Consider the following 19,235-nt stretch of genomic DNA (forward strand, 5'->3'; position numbering starts at 1 on the left):
GTTTCCTTATGGAACGGTATATATAACAGTATCATTAGTTGTTAAAGTGGGGAGTAAAGTAATGTGTGAAAGCTTGCTGTAGTTTTCTCATGTTCAGTACTAGTAGTTATAACTATGATTGATTTTGAATGTAATGTTTCAATGGGGAGTTGCAGAACGTGCATATGGCTAGATAGAGAACAGGCGAGGAAACATGAATGTAGAAACGTGGCGTTTGCTGATAAGACGGTTTTGTACGGTAGCCAAGTTAAGAAATATAGTTAGTAGAAATGGCACAGTGGTGAACTGGTGTAACTTTTTAATAAAAGGAATACATTTGCCGCCATGACATGCATATGGGTAGCCATAAGTGAGTTTTGGTAAAGAAAATATAAAAGCGTAAGAAAACGTTAGTGTAAAAGAGGAAATTATCTGCCTGAGGGCGAGGCGGGATTGAACCTTCAACCGGAGGTTTACCAGTCTGTGACTGTTAGTGCAGCACCATGACATAGCTATGCAATGCGTGAAATATCATTATCAAACCTGTCCGTGGTTTTAAAGAAGAACACAGGCCAGTAAGCACAGAAGAGCTCCCGTTGAATCCATATGGCTTTGCAATATTGTAGCCGGTTAATAACTGAACGTGCAGACGGTACGTCATAATGCAGTGTATACATTCGGTGAATGGGTAGATATGGAGCAAAAGCAATAATTGAGAAGTAGTAGACAATTATTAGTGATTAAAATGATTAATTATTAAAAGCAGGTTAAAGAAACATGTCCTTAGTTGGGCTTGAACCTAAGACCCCATGTTTCCAAGACTGTAACCTTACCCACTAGGCCACAGGTAGATTAGCTGTTTAAACTGGAAATGTTTCAGAGTAAAAAGGTATGGGTATATTGCGTGTGTATGCGAGTTTTTGATTGGGTTGTGTAGGTGAAGATTTGGCTGATGTCGGTATAATGTCCAATGGGGAGACATGTTGTAGTGGGATAGGCGGCAGGAAAAATAAGAATGAGAAGAAGAGGAAGAAGAAGAAGAAGAAGAAGAAGGAGAAAACGCAAAATCCCCTTAGTTTGGGGCTTTATTGTGTGGACATGTGAAGTTGTTTATGAAATCTGTCTGTTGAAATGGGGTCAGAATGTACAGAATTTAATGTTTTTAAGGGCTGAGTGTCTGTGGCTGTTGTGGTTATTTCTGTGGGGAACCCTGAAAAGTGCCAAACTCTCGGTGCTGTATAGGTGACAAGGAAAGTATACAAGACCTAGTATTTTGTTCCTCTGTGTATTTTATACAGACAAAAGTTGTTTGGAGACATTTTTTGATGAAAGATAACTTTGCAATAGGTCTACAAATATTAAGAACTGAAGTGTCCAGACTTGGTTTACTTAGGAGTGGCTGGACCACTGCCCATTTAAAATAAGTAGGAACTTACCCCATCATGAGTGAACTGTTTATCATGGAGACTAAATTAGAACCAATTGTAGCTAACACATCAATTTTGCAGGGATCACATCTACGAGACTGGATGAATGTTTCACCTGAGACACAATCCTCTTGAGATCACCCATAGTAATGGGCTCAAAAAAGTGCAGCACTTTAATATTTTGGGGGGAGACACCAACAGGAAAAGCAGACGGAATGATGTTGCCCCTAATATTTTCTATATTGTCCACAACGAAGGACAGGAAATTTCACATTTCTCAAAAGAGGAATTACAGACGCATTTTGAAACAAGATTAACTAAATGATCTATAGTTTGGAATAAACTCTGGGATTATTGCAGTTTGCGGATATCAGTTAGCTTGTTTGAAATGTTTATTTACATTGGCATTCGATGAAAGATCAAACGATTTCATAGTTAAAACCAGAGACTACTTGAAACACAATACATTGTGCACAAGCGGTGTCTGCGGAAGGCACGCAGCATCGCCAGGGACACCTCTCACCCCAGCCACAAACTGTTTGCCCTCCTTCCCTCTGGGAGGCGCTACAGGAGCCTCCGTTCTAGGACCAGCAGGTTCAGGAACCCCCCCCCCCCCCCCCCCCCCCCCCCCCCCCCCCCCGGATACCCCCACCTGGACCCCCCCAGCCCCCCCCACCCCCCCAATGACTGAACCTTGCACTGCCGCACCTTGCTAATAATATATTTATCATATTTATACCAATCCACTGTCTATATTGTTTATAACTGTCTATACTGTTTATATCACATTGTATTGTATTCATATTTATCAATATTGTATTCATATTTATTCACTTATGTACATACACCTTACTGCACTTTACTGCTTCTTTTGCACTTCTGGTTAGATGCTAACTGCATTTCGTTGTCTCAGTACGTGTACTCTGTGCAATGACAATAAAGTTGAATCTAATCAAATTTAATCTAATTAAGGGGTACTTTTATTTTGTTTTTAATCTCTCGTGGCGAACACAGGAAGTTCTTTCCTTTTTTATTTTATGTAGGCTACATAGATAATTCCTAAAATACCGTTTAACTAAAGATAATTTAAAGTTGCTTTTGCAATCTGTGGTAAAACTAAAAGGTGTGTGGTGTGCGTCGGGTCCCTTGGTAGAGAGATTTCGAAGTCATGGGTCCTTATCTTTTGAAGTGTAGAAGACACTGGCTGTCTTTCACACTCTTTATCGCTAGTCATATTAGCGCTACGTAAATAGTTGCTGAAGCGACAGTTTTTGGATTTAATGGAAAACGTAACAAAAAGCAAGTTTGATTTTATGCTTGGAACAGTCTTAATTTTATTTGACAGCTACACTCTATTTATGAAATCTGGTCACAGGAAATGAAAATTAAAGGTCAGAGGTGACATCATATGGGCGTGTTCTGTGAGTGAGGCGACGCCGCTGTGTAGTAAGCTATGCATTTTCAGCAGCTGTCGGTCTGACTACTCTGCTTCTAACCAGGTGACAACGCAATAGCCTTATTATAGCTGACGACGTAGCTTTGTACACATGTAGCTAGTTATGTTTACTGTTACAGTATGGGCTTGCCAATTGTTAATTACAAGGCCCGTGGCACTGCATATTAAGACAAATGGTGAATTAGATCTTTGATATCCTAGATAAACGAACTTGTAGTGGTAGCTCACCGGCATACAGTTTACACATGAATTGAAATTCAAGTTAACAAACTCTGTAATCGTTTCAAGAAACAGCTGAGTTCTCAGAGTTTAAGAGCGTAGAGCGCCTGTGGGTTATTGGGCGTAGGAAGCGGGGGGCGGGTGATAAATTTATCCAAATATTCTCCCAATCCCCGTTTTACAATCCATAAAAAATCACCCCATTCAAATCGTGTGCACTTACTATGGTACCTGCTAGGCTGAGTCCAGTATCAGCCTTTACAAATATCACAATTATGCACCGAGAGATTTTTCGAGGAGGAGAGTAGCCTAATGTCAGTACGCTATTAGCATACTATTAACTTATTAAATAAGTTGCTTGCATTGTTCGAATTGTATCGATAGTTATTACAAAATTATATGTATTGTTCAATACGTAATGAATTTAATGCATTAATTGACTAAGTTTTGGGTGCGCTATGTGTATCAAACAATATCCTTTTTTTTTTTTTTTTTTTTTTTTTTTTTTTGTTCCGTCACGAATCTAGCTATCTGTAGACTTCCTGAAGCTGGCATGCTCTGTAATGTTCGATGAAAGTATCGGTGCAAGGTTAAAAGTTGGACGGCCCATGTTTGATTTAGCGGTCTTCGTTTTATCTATTTCCAGGATTCCTTCGTCCAAAAATACGGAAACAAAAGCAGCCCGAAAACGTATCCAGTCCAAAATTTAATCTGGCACAACGCAACGTATTACCATGTTTGACACACGTACCCGTTTCACATAAATGTTGCACTGAACTTTATTTCGCAGATGGGTTGAAAGTGTAGTGGAGGTTTTTTGTGACCACATAGCTATTGTTCTTGTTTTTATTTATTTATTTTATTTTATATTTTTCAGAGTGAAAGTTGGGTAGAGAGAAAAGGGAATCCCAAGACTTTTTTGTATGTATGTTATGCTTTTGAAATGTTCTCATATGCCTGCACCTAACTGTGAAAATAATTTCCTCTTGAGGACAACCTATCTATCTACAGTGTCTGTCTGTATTTTTAATACATATAGCTGGCACTGGTGGAACACAATGAGCTTTGCCCACTGTTACGTTCGCGTGTGGGATGCGGGCGTGCGTTTTTCTCCCCTCTTTCGTTCTGCTCTCTCTCGGTTGCTGTCATTTCCGCAGGAGTCCGTGTGCCGCCCTTCGTTATTCCCATTGGTCATCCCCGCTGTCCATCATCAGAGTTCTCCCGCTCATCCCTCCCATCCGCCAATCAACTCCCTCCTGCAATCATGTCTCCCCCAATCATGCCTCAGCTCTCTCTGTGGCCATCGTTTCCACTTTCTTTTTTTTTTTTTTTTTTTTTTTTTTTTGATCTGCAGGGGTGCTGCAGGTTTTTGTGCGCAGACGTATGCATGTGTTTGTGGTCTGCAGGGGTGCCGCAGGTTTTTGTGTGCAGACGTGTGCATGCGTATGCGTTTGTGGGATGCAGGGATGCTGCAGGTTTGTGTGCATGCGTATGTGTAGCGGTTTCAGGGATGCTGCAGGTTTGTGTGTGCAGACGTGTGCATGCGTATGCGTTTGTGGGCTGCAGGGACGCTAGCTGTGCGTTAGCAGTGGTTTCGGCCTCGTTAAGCTGCCTTGGTGCTGAAGCTGGCCTCTGATTGGCTGATCTGCTGCACCCTGCTTTTAAAAGCCAATGTTGTTTTAGTTCAGCCCTGCTGGGTGGCATTTTATCACATGACCAAATGCGTCTCCAACTGTCAGGTTCATTCTTGGAACCATTTTCTTTAGTCACTTTGAAAATCTGTCTGGATGAAAGCCGTGGACATTTATATACATATTGTCTATATTATTTCTATAAAGGATATGTCTACTGTATGTTATTGATCTGAATACATTGTGATTTATATTTATTATAAAATAAAGGGAGTGGTGCCGAAAATAACAAACAAATACCCTAACTACGATTTTGTAATATAACTAACCTATTAACAATGCAGAAAACAAAACTTGTCTAACTAACCTAACTGCGACCCGCAGTCATAAATACAGGGGGCAACACCACCACTAAACTAATGTATTTAGACAGAGCCCTTACCCTACGTGTCAACACGTGTATAGGGGCCCCCGGAACTTACCCAACACTGGTCTCTGAAGCGAAACAGGGAGGACAAAATTTTAGACCACACAACTCTCTCCAATAACACACACAACCTAGCATTTGCCCAAACACACAGCACAAATGCAGGAACGAAATGGGGATATTTTAAATTGAGAGCTGAGGCATGATTGGGGGAGACATGATTGCAGGAGGGAGTTGATTGGCGGATGGGGGGGATGAGCGGGAGAACTCTGATGATGGACAGCAGGGATGACCAATGGGAATAACGAAGGGCGGCACACGGACTCCTGCGGAAATGACAGCAACCGAGAGAGAGCAGAACGAAAGAGGGGAGAAAAACGCACGCCCGCATCCCACACGCGAACGTAACATCCACTAACTATAATATTTATAGCGGGGGTAGGGGCCGGGGAGCAAATGTGCCTCCCCCCCTCCCCCAATGTCAAACTCACTCCTTACACCCCTGGGTTATTGTAGACTATGTGGAGCTTGGGCAGAAAATGTTTTAAGATATATACTGAGTTTCTTTCTATGGAGCTTGTCACACTGACAGCCAGGTGAATTTGCTTTGTTCTGAAGGATGCTTCCGTCCTCCTGTGACACCTTGGTGGCCTTGCCCCCGTCGACGGTGGGGCCACGTGTCGTGTTCGGGAAGAACTCGGACAGGCCCTGCGATGAGGTCCAGGAGGTGCTCTACTTCCCAGCCGCAGACCATGCAGCAGGGGAGAAGGTGGAGGTACTGTACGTGCATTCTGTTAACCCCCCCCCCCCACCACCTTGCGTTTATGTTAATGCACAGTGAAATGTCTGGTGTTAATTCTGCTCTTAACAGTGTTAATTCAACTCTAACAGATAACATTTGGTAACAAGCAACATTGAACGGGATAGAATACATCACTTTATATAAGCCCCAAAACGAAATTGAATAACATGGATAAAAACATATTAACCCTTTGGTATATTAATACTTTGTTTCAAGGAATCTGATACTGAATTTCTACAGTTTTTAGAGATTGAAAACACACATGGTTTGAAAACAATCAGAAAAGGTTTTTAGTCGTCGGTTATCCTCTAGCTTTCTTTTTTCAACTCCAGCATTGAAATACCAGATGCCATCTGTTAGAGTCAAATTAACACTGTCAAGAGTCAAATTGAACGCTGGACATTTCACTGTGTTGACGCGCAAGAACACCCCCGCAGTTCATTTAGACGTGACTTTGCTTATTCTCCGTTGCCTTCCTGGCCTAGTGCACCTACATTGAGATCGAGCAGGCTCCCCACACCTATGCGGTGGTGTTAAGCCGGCCCGCCTGGCTGTGGGGGGCGGAGATGGGGGCAAACGAACACCAGGTGTGCATTGGGAACGAGGCGGTGTGGAGCCGAGAGGAGGCCCATCCCGAGGAGGCTCTGCTGGGCATGGACTTGGTCAGGTGAGTCCCGTCGGCATGTCAAATGAAACTTAAGGACCCGTCCCCGTGTTTCTTCTCTGCCGCTAACCTAAGGTATAAAGCTTTATACCACGACAGCAGTGCACAAAGGGTGCTTAATAAGTCTTTTAAAACTGTTTATGTGATACATAAAAACGGATTGTGGCATAAATCGGGAAAAACATCTTGAGTCGAGATCTTTGATGGTTGAAGTTGTAACAAGGCCTGCGATGTTCTCGTATAGAAATGCTTAGGTTTCAAATGGCGGGAGAGAGGCTGTGAGCAGAGGAAACAAACGCTGTGGCCGTCCTGACTTTCCAGGCTGGGTCTGGAGAGGGCGGACAGTGCCCAGAAGGCCGTGGACGTGATCACAGAACTGCTGGAGAAGTACGGCCAGGGAGGGAACTGCATGGAGGCGGAGAGCAGCTTCACGTACCACAACAGCTTCCTGATCTCAGACAGGACCGAGGCCTGGGTGCTGGAGACTTCTGGGAAATACTGGGCTGCCGAGAGGGTGGAGGGTTAGTAGTGTCCAGGGGAGTTTCCCTCTTGAACAGGTGGCATGCTTTAAGAGGCACCCAGGATACCTTTTAAATAATAAGAAAGAAGTAATGACTGTTTGAATAGATGCACCAGACCTTTGTAAAGGAGACTTGGGTCGTATGTAGGATGCATGCTCAAGTCCTGTGCACTTCTCAAGAGAAATTAATATATATATATATATATATATATATATATATATATATATATATATATACGGCAATGTATTGAAAAGGTGGGCTTTAAAAAAAATGTTATTTAGATGTATTTCACAGCAGTATGTTTTGCAATATTTGAAGGCGACAATAGTTTTTATGTTTCTCATATATTGTGGAGTGTTGCAGTATCTTGATAGTGTATTTTATTTCAATATATTTTTAGTGTATTCCATTTCCATAAATGTTCAAATGAACGCTTTTCCTGCAGTACTTCAATAATAATCATGAGGTTATTTTTTTTTAATGTGCCACGAAGTGCGGGAAACTGAGCTGTAAAATGTTTTTGACTTCCTCCTTTCGTGATTCTCTTGACCCAGAGGGACATCGCAACATCTCCAACCTGTACTCCATAACCACCAAGATAGACCGGGAGCACCCGGAGATGAGGGGGCATGCCAGGAGCCAGGGCTGGTGGGACGGGACGGCCCCGTTCAGTTTCGCCCAAGTGTATTCGCGTACGGACACGGCCCGGATCGAAGCCGCGAGCAGCCGATGCCGCGAGGGCCGTAGACTGCTGGAGAAAAGTAAAGGTTACTGTCCTTGTCCTGAACCGAAGGTCAAACGTGTTTGTCTGCGTTGGGAAAAGTCGTGGTGAGATTTGTTTTGCGGAAAACAGTCCCCGGGGTTTTTTTGTTTGGTGAAGGAGGAATCTCTTGACTTCACATCGTTTGTAGTTTGTGTACGTGCACATAAAGGCAAATTAGCACTGAACGGCTGAAGTACACCATTACTTTACACAACTATAACTTAGCAGACGCTCCTGTGCATTTTTAGTCTCAGGTATACGAAAGTGCAATACCACCAGGATGGGACTGATAAGGCCCATTTATAATCAGTGTGCTTAAAATTAGCTGAATAAACCAATAATTACTCAAATTAATTACGTAAATGAGTCTTTACACTGACTGCTGGATGGCTGATTCGGTTAAGGCAACGCGCTGTGGTGCATGGATGAGCGCCACGACCACAGATCAAATCCGAGCCGTGCCAGTGCCGTCTGCGGCTGGTGGCTCCAAGGGCAACGCTGGTCAATAGGGCTTATAGTTCCTCCAGCTCGGCTCTATGTGAGCTTGGCTGTAGACTGGGCTGTGAAGACATTACATTACATTACAAGCATTTAGCAGATGCTCTTATCCAGAGCCACTTTTTGCACAGCATTTACATTCGTATCCATTCATACGGCTAAGTACCTTGCTCAAGGGTACAACGGCAGTGTCCTGCCTGAGAATCGAACCTATGAGGAACCTTTAGGCTACAAGACCAGCTCTTTACCCATTATACTACACTGGCAAGTACTTTAGGTACTGAGACCACAGTAGGCTTTTTGTTTTACACAGTTAAAGAGTGCTGTCACTGATGACCGTGTGGCCTGCCCTCGTTAGGTACTTAGAGCACAGTAGGCTTTTTGTTTTACACAGTTAAAGAGTGCTGTCACTGATGATGGTGTGGCCTGCCCTCGTTAGGTACTTAGAGCACAGTAGGCTTTTTGTTTTACACAGTTAAAGAGTGCTGTCACTGATGACGGTGTGGCCTGCCCTCGTTAGGTACTTAGAGCACAGTAGGCTTTTTGTTTTACACAGTTAAAGAGTGCTGTCACTGATGACCGTGTGGCCTGCCCTCGTTAGGTACTCAGAGCGCAGTAGGCTTTTTGTTTTACACAGTTAAAGAGTGCTGTCACTGATGACCGTGTGGCCTGCCCTCGTTAGGTACTTAGAGCGCAGTAGGCTTTTTTGTTTTACACAGTTAAAGAGTGCTGTCACTGATGACCGTGTGGCCTGCCCTCGTTAGGTACTGAGACCACAGTAGGCTTTTTGTTTTACACAGTTAAAGAGTGCTGTCACTGATGACCGTGTGGCCTGCCCTCGTTAGGTACTAAGAGCGCAGTAGGCTTTTTGTTGTGGCTGATGACGGTGTGACCTGCCCTCTAATGGACAGGGAAGATCACGGCTGAGGTGATGATGGGGATTCTGAGGGACAAGGAGAGCGGGATCAACAAGCAGGGCGCGTTCATGACGACGGGAAGCATGGTGTCCGTCCTGCCCCGGGACCCCTCCCTGCCGGGGGTGCACTACTTCACCGGGACGCCAGACCCTGAAAGGTGAGAGAACGCCCACGCACCGGATGAACTGCCATCTTGTTTCGGCACAGATCACAGCTCACCACTGACTTTTGTTTTCAGGCACATTTTAACGTAATTACTATAACTGTAACTACACAGTGAAACCAAGATGTGTAAAATACCCCTTTAATAAAAGCTGGCAATCTGCACTTTAACTGCATGTTAAATCAAGAAAAATCATACATACATTTTAGTTTCACCATGTAGAAATGACCATTACAACACAATTTTGATTAGTCTGGTGTGCTCAGTTGCTTCCTTAGCCCGTGCACAAGACAGTGTTGAGTGTCTAGTCTTGATTCTAGGCTTTTGATTGCCTTTGGAGTTTGTTAATTTGTTAACATGAGAACCAGAGTTATGTCAATGAAAGTCAAGGATGCCATTTTGAGAAAAAAACAAAAAAGAAAACAGCTGGAGACCAGAGAGAGGCCATCTGAGAAATAATAAATAGTCAGAGACACAGGCCGAAAATTAGGCTTACCAAAACCAACAGTTTGGAACGTAATCAAGAAGAGTGAGGGTAAATTGGGCTGGGAAGGTGGCCCTTCAACAAGCCCCGGTTCCCCAGCGCTGGGTTAAAGCGGTAACTGACATGTGATTGGAGCGCAGTTGTGTCCAGGACTGTTGTGACAGGACTGAGGTGTGACCTGAGCACGGCTTCCTCTCCCGCCCCCAGGTCGGTGTTCAAGCCTTTCATTTTCGTGGAGGACGTCCAGCAGCTGGGGATGACCCGTTCCCCCTGCTTCGGGCACGAGGACCCCGTGAAGAAGCAGCCCCGCTTCCAGAGCAAGCCGGACCGCAAGCACCCCCTTTACCTCAGACACGAGGTGGCGGCCGCCGTCATCGCCACCGAGAAGGTAAAGCTTCGGTTCAGTGTTTCATCAGTGGTTAATGCAGGGGTTCCCAAACGGAGGGTCGTGACCCCTTGTGGGGCTGCCTTATTTGAGGATGGGGTCACCTGAAATCTTTTGGGGAAAAAAGTAAAATAAATAAATGAATAAGGCTGGCTGATCGGGATGGGAGTGGGCTTGGAATGCTTGGAAAGGTGTAATGGCAGAATGTCCCAACAGGAGCAGGGGAACAAAATCGTGCAGAACATGAGGAAGCTGGAGGAGGAGAAAATGGCCGAAATGGAACAGCTTCTCAGCGGCGGGGTGGAAGATTCTTCTGTGCTTGTACATCTCTTTTCAAGAGCCACTGAGGAGGAGATAAATGTGTATGGAAAATCTTGAGTCAGCAACCGGTGCAATGTCAGTCCAGATGCATTTTTTCTCCCCGATTCCATGTCTATGCAAACATTGCATGTAAGTAAATGGTTTTGATGATACAAATATCCAAATTGTGCACTACTATCAGCAGTATTGCGTATAATTTCCCATGAGATATTCATTTTAATTCATATTACTTAAAATATATAAATATTGGTAATGCCACATTCATTTTACCGATTACCAATTGCAGTTTGTAGCTACGGACCAGAATTCAAAGATTATACAGTACGTACAGTAATTAAATTATTATTTTTAAAAGGTTTAAATTGTGACTGATATAAGTAATAGCCATCTCTTGTGTGTAATAGCAATAAATAAAGAACGGGTTGTCATGGCCACTGATAAATATCAAGAAATATATATCTGACTAGGCATGGCTTCTTCAGCAGCGGGGTGATGTGGGCCCTCTTGAAGGATGAGGGGAAACATCCGGAAGACAGGGAGGAGTTCACGAGGGAGGTGACAAATGGGAGGATGTCTGGTGTGATTGCCTGGAGGAGAGATGAGGGGATAGGGTCGAGAGCACAGGTGGTAGGGCGGTGGGAGAGCAGGAGCTGGGAAACGTCAGAGTGTGAGGAGAGGGAATGTGGAGAAGCGGGGAGGGGGCAGAGGGGTCCAAACGGCATAATCAGAATTCGGAGCCATTTTTATGATCTTTCATGATCATTGTAACTTTTTCAAATGTAGACAATACCTCAGTAGTAAAGAAAGGCTCACCTGCTTAATTTTAATGTACCATCGAAGTACCTGTGGTCATGTGCCAGTGTAAACATCATGCAGTACAAAATCTACTTTGCAGCGCTTCACTGCCACCTAGTGTTTAACTACAGCACAGGCGATCTCTGTTGCTTTGCAGAAAGGTGGGACTGAAGGCTCTATCAGTGGTTCCCTACCTCGGACCTGGGCACCCCTGTGTATGCTGGTTTCCATTCCAGCCACAATCGGAATCCCAGATTTTTTGTTATTTTTTCCAATTGGCCCAAGTATATTTTTTGTGCATTGAAGGATATTTTTGATATTTACAGATGTTTCTAAATTCCTGATGCCCTACTGGCTGTACGGTGGCTGGTACTGGGGCACTGGTGCACATAGGGGCGCCATAGCTCAGGAGGTAAGAATGCTTGACTAGCAGTCGGAGGGTTGCCGGTTCCATCCCCCGCCCTGGGAGTGTCAAAGTGTCCCTGAGCAAGACACCTAACCCCTAATTGCTCCCAATGAGTTGATTGGTACCTTGCATGGCACCCTTTCACCATTGACGTGTGAGTGTATGTGCGAATGGGTGAATGAGAGGCATAAATTGTAAAGCGCTGTGGATAAAAGCGCTATATAAATGCAGTCCTTTTACCATTTACCATTGACTGGTTTGTGGTTTAAAGCAAGAAAATACAGTAACTTCAGAGCAGTCTGTACTGTGACGTTTTTCCTCCAGAGGTCATCTCCAGAGGTCGTATGTGTGTATTTTACTTGATTGTTCTTCAAAACATTCTGTAAAATATAAATCTTATTTTCAGTTGGAACGATTTCCTTTAATGTGTGTAATCTGAGACCTCAAAGAAGCTCTCACAAAACATAAAACCCCAGAAAGTGATCTATGCCTTCTATTAGTATGTGTAATATACATATCACAATTCCATGAAAGTTGTAATAGTTTAGTTTATCACAGATGCACAGAGTGGGTGCCGTTCAAAGTGCAGTGAAACATCCCCCTGAACAGTTAAATATTACATTCTGTTAAAATTTGGGCATGAGCCCTTTTTGACGCTGGTTGAAATTAAACTTGTCTTTTTGGGCTGCTGCGTTCAGGCGTTAGCCTGGCAGAGGAGAGTGAGCGTTTTCTGTGTAATGCGAGACAAAACAAACGGTAATGCCAACTAGGTCCTCAAGAGGGTGCCGTTTATGCCATTGTTTGAGTTATTCATGGTCATGGGTTAGTGTGTGGGGGAGAGGGGGTAAAAGTGGGTACAATTCAAGTGTTTTGTGTGGCTTACATTCAGTCATGTGGTTTTGTTCAGGCAAATTATTGGGTTGTGCCATCAGTAATATTTCTAGAAGGCATACAGTCCCCAAACCCCACCCCTCTCAAACACACACACACACCACACACACCAACCCTGACACATGCACACTCCAGCCATCTCTCCAGATTAAACTTTAGGTATTAAAATTGTCCGTCCCTGCTCCACACCGTACTCATAGGGAACAAGTCATGGGCTTTTGTGCTAGCCTGTGTGTGTGTGTGTTTGTGTGTGCATGTGTAAGAGAGTGTGTGTGCATATGTGTGTGCGTGTGTGTGTGTGGGTGTGTGCATGTGTGTGTATGTTTGTGTGTGCATGTGTGTATATGCATGTGTGTGCGTGTATATGTGTGTGTGGGTGTGTGCATGTGTGTGTATGTTTGTGCATGCATGTGTGTGTGCGTGTGTGTGTGATTGCTGCATGCATTGATGAATGTCTTTTGGGCAGTTTCATAATAATAAGATAAGCCTTCAGGGAGCTCCATGTTTGTACATTATGTGTCTTTTTGTACATTTTGAAGTTGAGATGCGTATTTGCATGTTCTAAAGCAGAGTTTGTGCTGATGCAGGTTTTGAGGGCTGCAAACACGTAGCTCTTCACGGTGAAACCAACACGATTATCGCTGTTACTTTCGTGCCTGCGCAGTGGAGCAGAGGTTATATTGAGACTGAATGTGAAAGAGCTGTAAATATGAGGTCTAATGAAGCCAAACTCTCCTGAGACACACAGCGACTTCCTGTGTACCTGCAGCTTTCAGTTATGTTCACGCTGTACACAGCCCGTCATGCAGTCACTGCATGTTTTACAGTGCGTGCTTATTCTTTGTATCCATTTGTGTGTGTGTGTGTGTCTGTGTGTGGAAAATCCAGGGGTCAGAAAGTAAAAGTCCTGCCATGTGTTTTATTCCTCCCATGAACTCCATGGTGGTAGCCAGCAACCTCCTGACTGAATAATTGTGATACTTACCAAATCTCAGTGACTGGAAGAAAATACTGGGGAGGTCTATTACTTTCTGAACCCGGATTTTCCACCACTGGTGTGCACTAAAGCCGCTGATTCTGAGGGAAATCAGGGGCTCTGGAGCAAAGATACTCAAATTTGGCCCTCACGACCAGTAGCACAGCTGGTTTTCATTCTTTCCCCTCTAATCAGGACGGATTTAAACCTGGAACACCGGGTGAGTTAAACCTCTGGCCAATCGGTGGCATTGAGTGAGCAATGACAGTGAAATGAAAAGCAGCAGCACTACAGGCTTGGAGGACCAGATTTGAGAGTCTTTGCCGCTTTTCCACAGGGGTGTATTTGGAAAGCAGAGGTGGATTTGGAAAGCAGAGTTGGATTCATAAAGCAGAGGTGGATTCAGAAAGCAGTATAAATCCTATCATGGATTATTTACCCTCTTAAATCATGTTATGTCAGAAATAGCTATGTATGCTACGAAGCATAAAATTCCCATGTTTATGTTGTGCTTTTTGTGCTATATTGGAACCAGTTGCTTAAAAACGTGTGAGTTATGAAAAATTCAGATTCAGAAAGTAACAGTCCTCCCCCAGTATTTTGTTCCAACTTCCTGGGTTTGCTAATTAGCACAATTCTTCATCCAGGAGTTAGAAATAATTACTGCAATCAGCTGGCTGAGTTAATGGGTGGAAGAAAAACATGGCAGGATTTTTACTTTCTGACCTCTGGACCTTTCCACCTCTGGTTGGAAAATTACCCTGGGGTAGGGAAGTTTCCAGTCTATACTTTCTGCATTCATTGAGCTGCATATGAGAAACTCCCCCTTTCTAATTCTGTGGTTTTTATGATCAAAGCACTTCCTGTTGCTGCAGAAGCAAGGCCTCTATAATCAGCCATGCATGGAGAGGGTCCTCCTTCACAGGGCATGGGGTCACATGGCTTTACGTTTGTGGCTGAACGAAGGGAAGGAACAGCTGGTTTTGCAAATTATACAGGTCACCTCTGGGTTAAGTAAAGCACACATGGCAATATGTTTCCTCGCATAACGTATAAAACGTAATCTGTGTGCGTTCAGGATTTGCTCTGTGGTTTTTGGTGCTTGGTGCGCTCATGCTTTAGTGATACTGCACGTCCACCCGCTGGTCTGGGAATGCCATTAGTGTGATCTGGCACTGTTAGTCCTATAAGTCAGGTGAGCCGCTTCATGTTTCTCCGACTCGGTAAGTCCCTGTGGGAAAGTGCGTCTGCTAGAGTAATGCATCGTGTGTCCTGCATATCGACCGGCCCCAAAGTGCAACGCCGCGATCGCGGAACGCTCTCCCATGGTCCCGCCGCCTTCCATAGTTTCGTTTTCCCCCTCCCCTCCCCTTCTCTGTGAATGACATCTTTAAAAATGTGAAGTTTTGCATCGGAGGATGTTTGGCACACAACGACGTTTGGAATCACACGTGTCACGGCTGCCGACATGTCAGTGGCAGCTTGGGGAGTATAATGTGTCATAGCAGGATATCAGGCTTGCATACACACATGTACACCGCACATGCACGCACGCACACACACACACACACACACTTGCACGTACACACACCCACATACACCACACATACACCGCACACATACATACACAAGTACACGTACACACACACGTACGCACACAGACACAGACACGTACACAGACACACACACACACACAAGCACACACACGGTGAGAGAAACAGGACTTCCACCATGGCACCTGTTTAGCAGTACTGCTTTTTCAAGCAAATAAGCAATCCGCCATCGGTGATCTTCTTGCTCAGATAACCGTGGAAGCTGTGAGGAGCTTTTATCATGTGTTCTGATAAGTCTCTTTAGCAGTTTCGCATCACAAATTTGTTGCCAAACTGCATGTTGTGCAGGGAAACTATGGTAAGTGTCACCAGGGCTCAGCAAAACAAAAATAAACCACTGTGAAACCAACAAATGTATCCCTGCTGGTTTCACACCAGCATTTATGCAGAACGGACAGGAACATGAATAAAACTGAATGTGAAAGAGCTCTAAATATCAGCAAAGACCTGCGCTAATCAAACCAAAACCCACCCAGGCTCACATCCTCTCAATAGACTCTGCTCCACCTGCTGTGGAGTGTTCAGTGTTCAATGTTTACTTACAGGTGTGTGTGTCTGAGGTTACCCAGGGGACAGGTGATGGGGAATTTAGCTGATTAAATGGGTATTTGTGTGTGTGTGTGTGTGTGTGTGTGTGGGGGGGGGAACTGTAGCTGTGCATATATGTGTATGTCTGCACGTAAGCAGATGTGTATGCACATGCGTGTGGCTATTTGTGTGCATGCATGTGAGAGAGTGTGTGTGTGTGTGTATGTGTGTGAGTGCAGGGTTCAAATTACGGGGGGGATTGGGGGGATCTGACCCCCCAAATTAAGACTTGGAACCCCCCCAAAAGAGGTAAAAACAACAGGTTGGGGGGGGGGTCGAAACATTTATATATCCTTCTTACCTGTAATCGTAAATATTACAACATATTTCCCATCAATGGCGTCACTAGGGTTGGTGTTGTGACGCCACTGATGTATAGTCCTCCCACACAATCCTCTCCTATGCAAAATCCCTTTCTTTACAGATTTAATTTAATAGAAAAGGAATGGAATAAACATTTTTTTTATTGTACCTTATAAAGATCAGCACTTATGGCTGACTTTACTAATGAAACAGGCAGCATACATCAAGCACATGCTCAAGGCGTCACATACATTCATAGTGTATATTGTACACAAATACATTATGTGTGTAAAAAAAACAAAATGAAACACTGTTTTACAGAGTTTAGGTGCTTACTGTAAACAGACCAACACCTGAAAATACTGGGAAACTTTTTTTTATTGGGGGGGGGGGGGGTCTGGGTGGGATTTATACTACCAGCCGACCTGCCTTCTTGGGGGGCACAGAGGCAACAGTTGGGGTGCAGTGAGGGTTGAAAAAAGGCTAAGTCCATTAGAAACCAAAAAGAAAATCATTGGGAATGATTGGGTTAATTCATTAGAATTTTATCTGATTAGACCATTTAGACCACTTGAGGATCAATGGTAACAATGGTAACACTTGGAATTACAGGACATAAAGCTGTCATAAACATGACATGGCCAGCATTAAAGGGACAGTTCACCCAAAAATGAAATTAAGGCATCTTTTCCCTTACCAAGAGTACTATCTATCCCTCCAGATATCTGAGATTTGAAAAGTTTCCAAGATAATGTAACATAGATTTTTGAGCCTACAAAAGCGATGCAGCCGTTGAGGTTCATTGCATCAGGGTGACCTGCAGCAGATATCTAGAAAATGCGTCAGATCTCAGCAAAACTACCTGGATGGATATAGTACTCTGGGTAAGTGGAAAGGTGCATTCATTTCATTTTTGGGTGAATTGCCCCTTTAACATGCAGTCCTGACTGGTTATGACAGGTATTATGTCATGCTTATGTAGCTCTTATGGCATATAAATCTTATATAGCTTAGTAGAGTTGGACGGTTCCCAACATTAGACTTTGTAAAAGCTTTTTCTGCCATTGGGGGCCTGTGTCTGGGAGAGGGAAGATCAGGTGCTGTCTGGATTTGTTTTATGCTGAACACAAAATTAGGGCTGTCAACGTTTTTTTAAACACAATTGCATTTTCTTAATTTGGCTGAGAGAGTTATCATAAGTGCAAACCTTTAACCAGATGTCCTGTCTACCTTTGTGTATTTAGACATTGTAATTAAAATGAATCGCATGAGCTGACAAGTTAACATTTTTTCTAACCCTGCCTGTAGTACCACCCGCTTCAGTTCCACCCCACCCCAACCCCCACTCCCAACCCCTCTCCCCCCAAGCAGAAGTATCAGGCAGCAATGGCCTCATACATGTACTATGTCCTCACTAGCAGAAGATATGGTAACCCTTTTACAATGTTGCTGTAAAGTTGTGGTGAATGACATGCTGACATGCACATTTTAATGTTTCTTCCTGGCCCCCCCTCATCCAAACCACAACTTCTCGGCATCATTGTAAACAGGTTCAGGTCACATGATGCTTATTATCTGGGAGAAGATGCTTTAAAGACATGTTTGCAACCTGATAGCAAGAATGTTGTTCACATTCAACATTCAACAAAAAACAAAAAAAACAAAGAAGTTTTAAATATGGCCATTTGGCTAGATGGGATAATATTCATAGTCTGTTAAAAATGTAACATTTTACATTCACATATAACATGCAAATAGCACAAAAAAAGAAAAGCACTATTTCCCCATGCCTGCCGTGTGGCAGTGTGGCGCAACGTTACAGGAACATTGCCACAGCGGTTTTGCAACGTTTCCCCGCTGGACGAGGAGGAGGCGCCGTTTCCGTGCGCTGGGCAGGCGTCCGTGGCGGGAGACGCGGCCGTCCGCGGCGTTTGGTCACTGTGTGAACGTTACACAGTCACACTGTCTGATCTAAGGCCTCGGTGTCCTTCAACTGGTGCAACAAAAATGCCGCCGCTGAGACTACTGCCAAAAATGGACCTGCTGGCTTACCGTGCCTGTAATGGAGTCTTCTGAGTACCGGACCTATTTAAGGGTTCTGCTCTTCACACATTACAGTAAACACACACACACACACGCACGCATAATGCACAAAAAAGACCTCACTAGACACACATTGTTTTTGTTTTTGTTACACATAACAGCCAGCACACACACACACAGAAGTGACAAACAGTCACACTTTCATTCACACCTGCAGACACTGTAGTTAGAGTATTTTGGTGTTGATACTGGGCCATGACTGGGTCTTGGGGTATTGAGATACTCACTGTTATGTTCTGGGACCCCTGGACCCTGAGAGCTCATTAGTCATGTGACCTCAGGCATTCCAGCCAAAGCGTCTGCTGTTTGAGGCTAGGGAGAGGTAAGACAGGGTCAGGCTTTGGGGGATGGTGGGGGAGGGGGGAGTTTCAGTTTGCTTCAGCTCTCACCTCCCACTTCTGATGTTCCTTCAAGCTCACCTCCTCCCCCGCAGTCAGACGGAGGTGGTTTATTCTTTCATAATTCATAATGGTGGTTGCCAGGCGCTTGTGCCTGTCGGTGCCTTCACCACCAGCCCCATCTGCAGTTTCTTTCCCTGCCCTTCACACCATATAGTCAGACAGAGGTGGTACATTCACACACAATGGGTGTGGCCTGGAGCTTGAGCCTGTTTAGGTGCCCTCCCCTCCCCCCACGTAGTCAGACGCAGGTGGCACAATCCTTCATGATGGGCGTGGCCTGGAGCTTGTGTCTGTTTTAAGTGCCTCCCCTCTTTTCCCCCCATACAGTCAGACAGAGATGGTACATTCAAGCACAATGGGGGTGGCGTAGAGCTTGTGTCTGTTTTAAGTGCTTCCCCTCCCCCCTGTACAGTCAGACGCAGGTGGTGCAGTCCTGCATGATGGGTGTGGCCTGGAGCTTGTGCTGTTTTAAGTGCCTCCCCTCCCCCCCTGTACAGTCAGA

The 19,235-nt window shown here is 44.5% G+C and overlaps 1 protein-coding gene across 4 annotated transcripts; it reads left to right on the plus strand.

The window, feature by feature from the left end:
• The first annotated feature begins 2,508 nt into the window (after positions 1 to 2,508).
• On the plus strand, positions 2,509 to 11,113 carry LOC118221798 (secernin-3-like). 4 transcript variants are annotated; one of them, XM_035407187.1, is made up of 9 exons: positions 2,813 to 2,905; positions 3,959 to 4,002; positions 5,758 to 5,914; positions 6,427 to 6,608; positions 6,927 to 7,126; positions 7,681 to 7,893; positions 9,299 to 9,461; positions 10,159 to 10,339; positions 10,553 to 11,113. In XM_035407187.1, the coding sequence occupies exons 3-9, from the start codon at positions 5,759 to 5,761 to the stop codon at positions 10,712 to 10,714; spliced, it is 1,257 nt and encodes a 418-aa protein (XP_035263078.1). In that variant the 5' UTR covers positions 2,813 to 2,905; positions 3,959 to 4,002; position 5,758; the 3' UTR covers positions 10,715 to 11,113. The 4 variants fall into 4 exon arrangements, with proteins under 4 accessions (XP_035263079.1, XP_035263076.1, XP_035263078.1 ...); XM_035407184.1 differs by having other exon boundaries at positions 2,822 to 2,905; positions 3,959 to 4,006; XM_035407188.1 differs by lacking the exons at positions 2,813 to 2,905; positions 3,959 to 4,002 and adding an exon at positions 2,509 to 2,529.
• The last annotated feature ends 8,122 nt before the right edge of the window (positions 11,114 to 19,235 follow it).

Source organism: Anguilla anguilla, chromosome 2 (assembly GCF_013347855.1).
Source record: "Anguilla anguilla isolate fAngAng1 chromosome 2, fAngAng1.pri, whole genome shotgun sequence".
Taxonomy (NCBI): Eukaryota; Metazoa; Chordata; class Actinopteri; order Anguilliformes; family Anguillidae; genus Anguilla; species Anguilla anguilla.

What these genes read in the sequence shown, in the direction of transcription:
- LOC118221798 (XM_035407184.1), top strand. An exon ending in CAGCAGGGGAGAAGGTGGAG is followed by an intron (nt 5,915 to 6,426) that starts GTACTGTACGTG and finishes TTCCTGGCCTAG; the next exon opens with TGCACCTACATTGAGATCGA. An exon ending in CCGTCATCGCCACCGAGAAG is followed by an intron (nt 10,340 to 10,552) that starts GTAAAGCTTCGG and finishes ATGTCCCAACAG; the next exon opens with GAGCAGGGGAACAAAATCGT.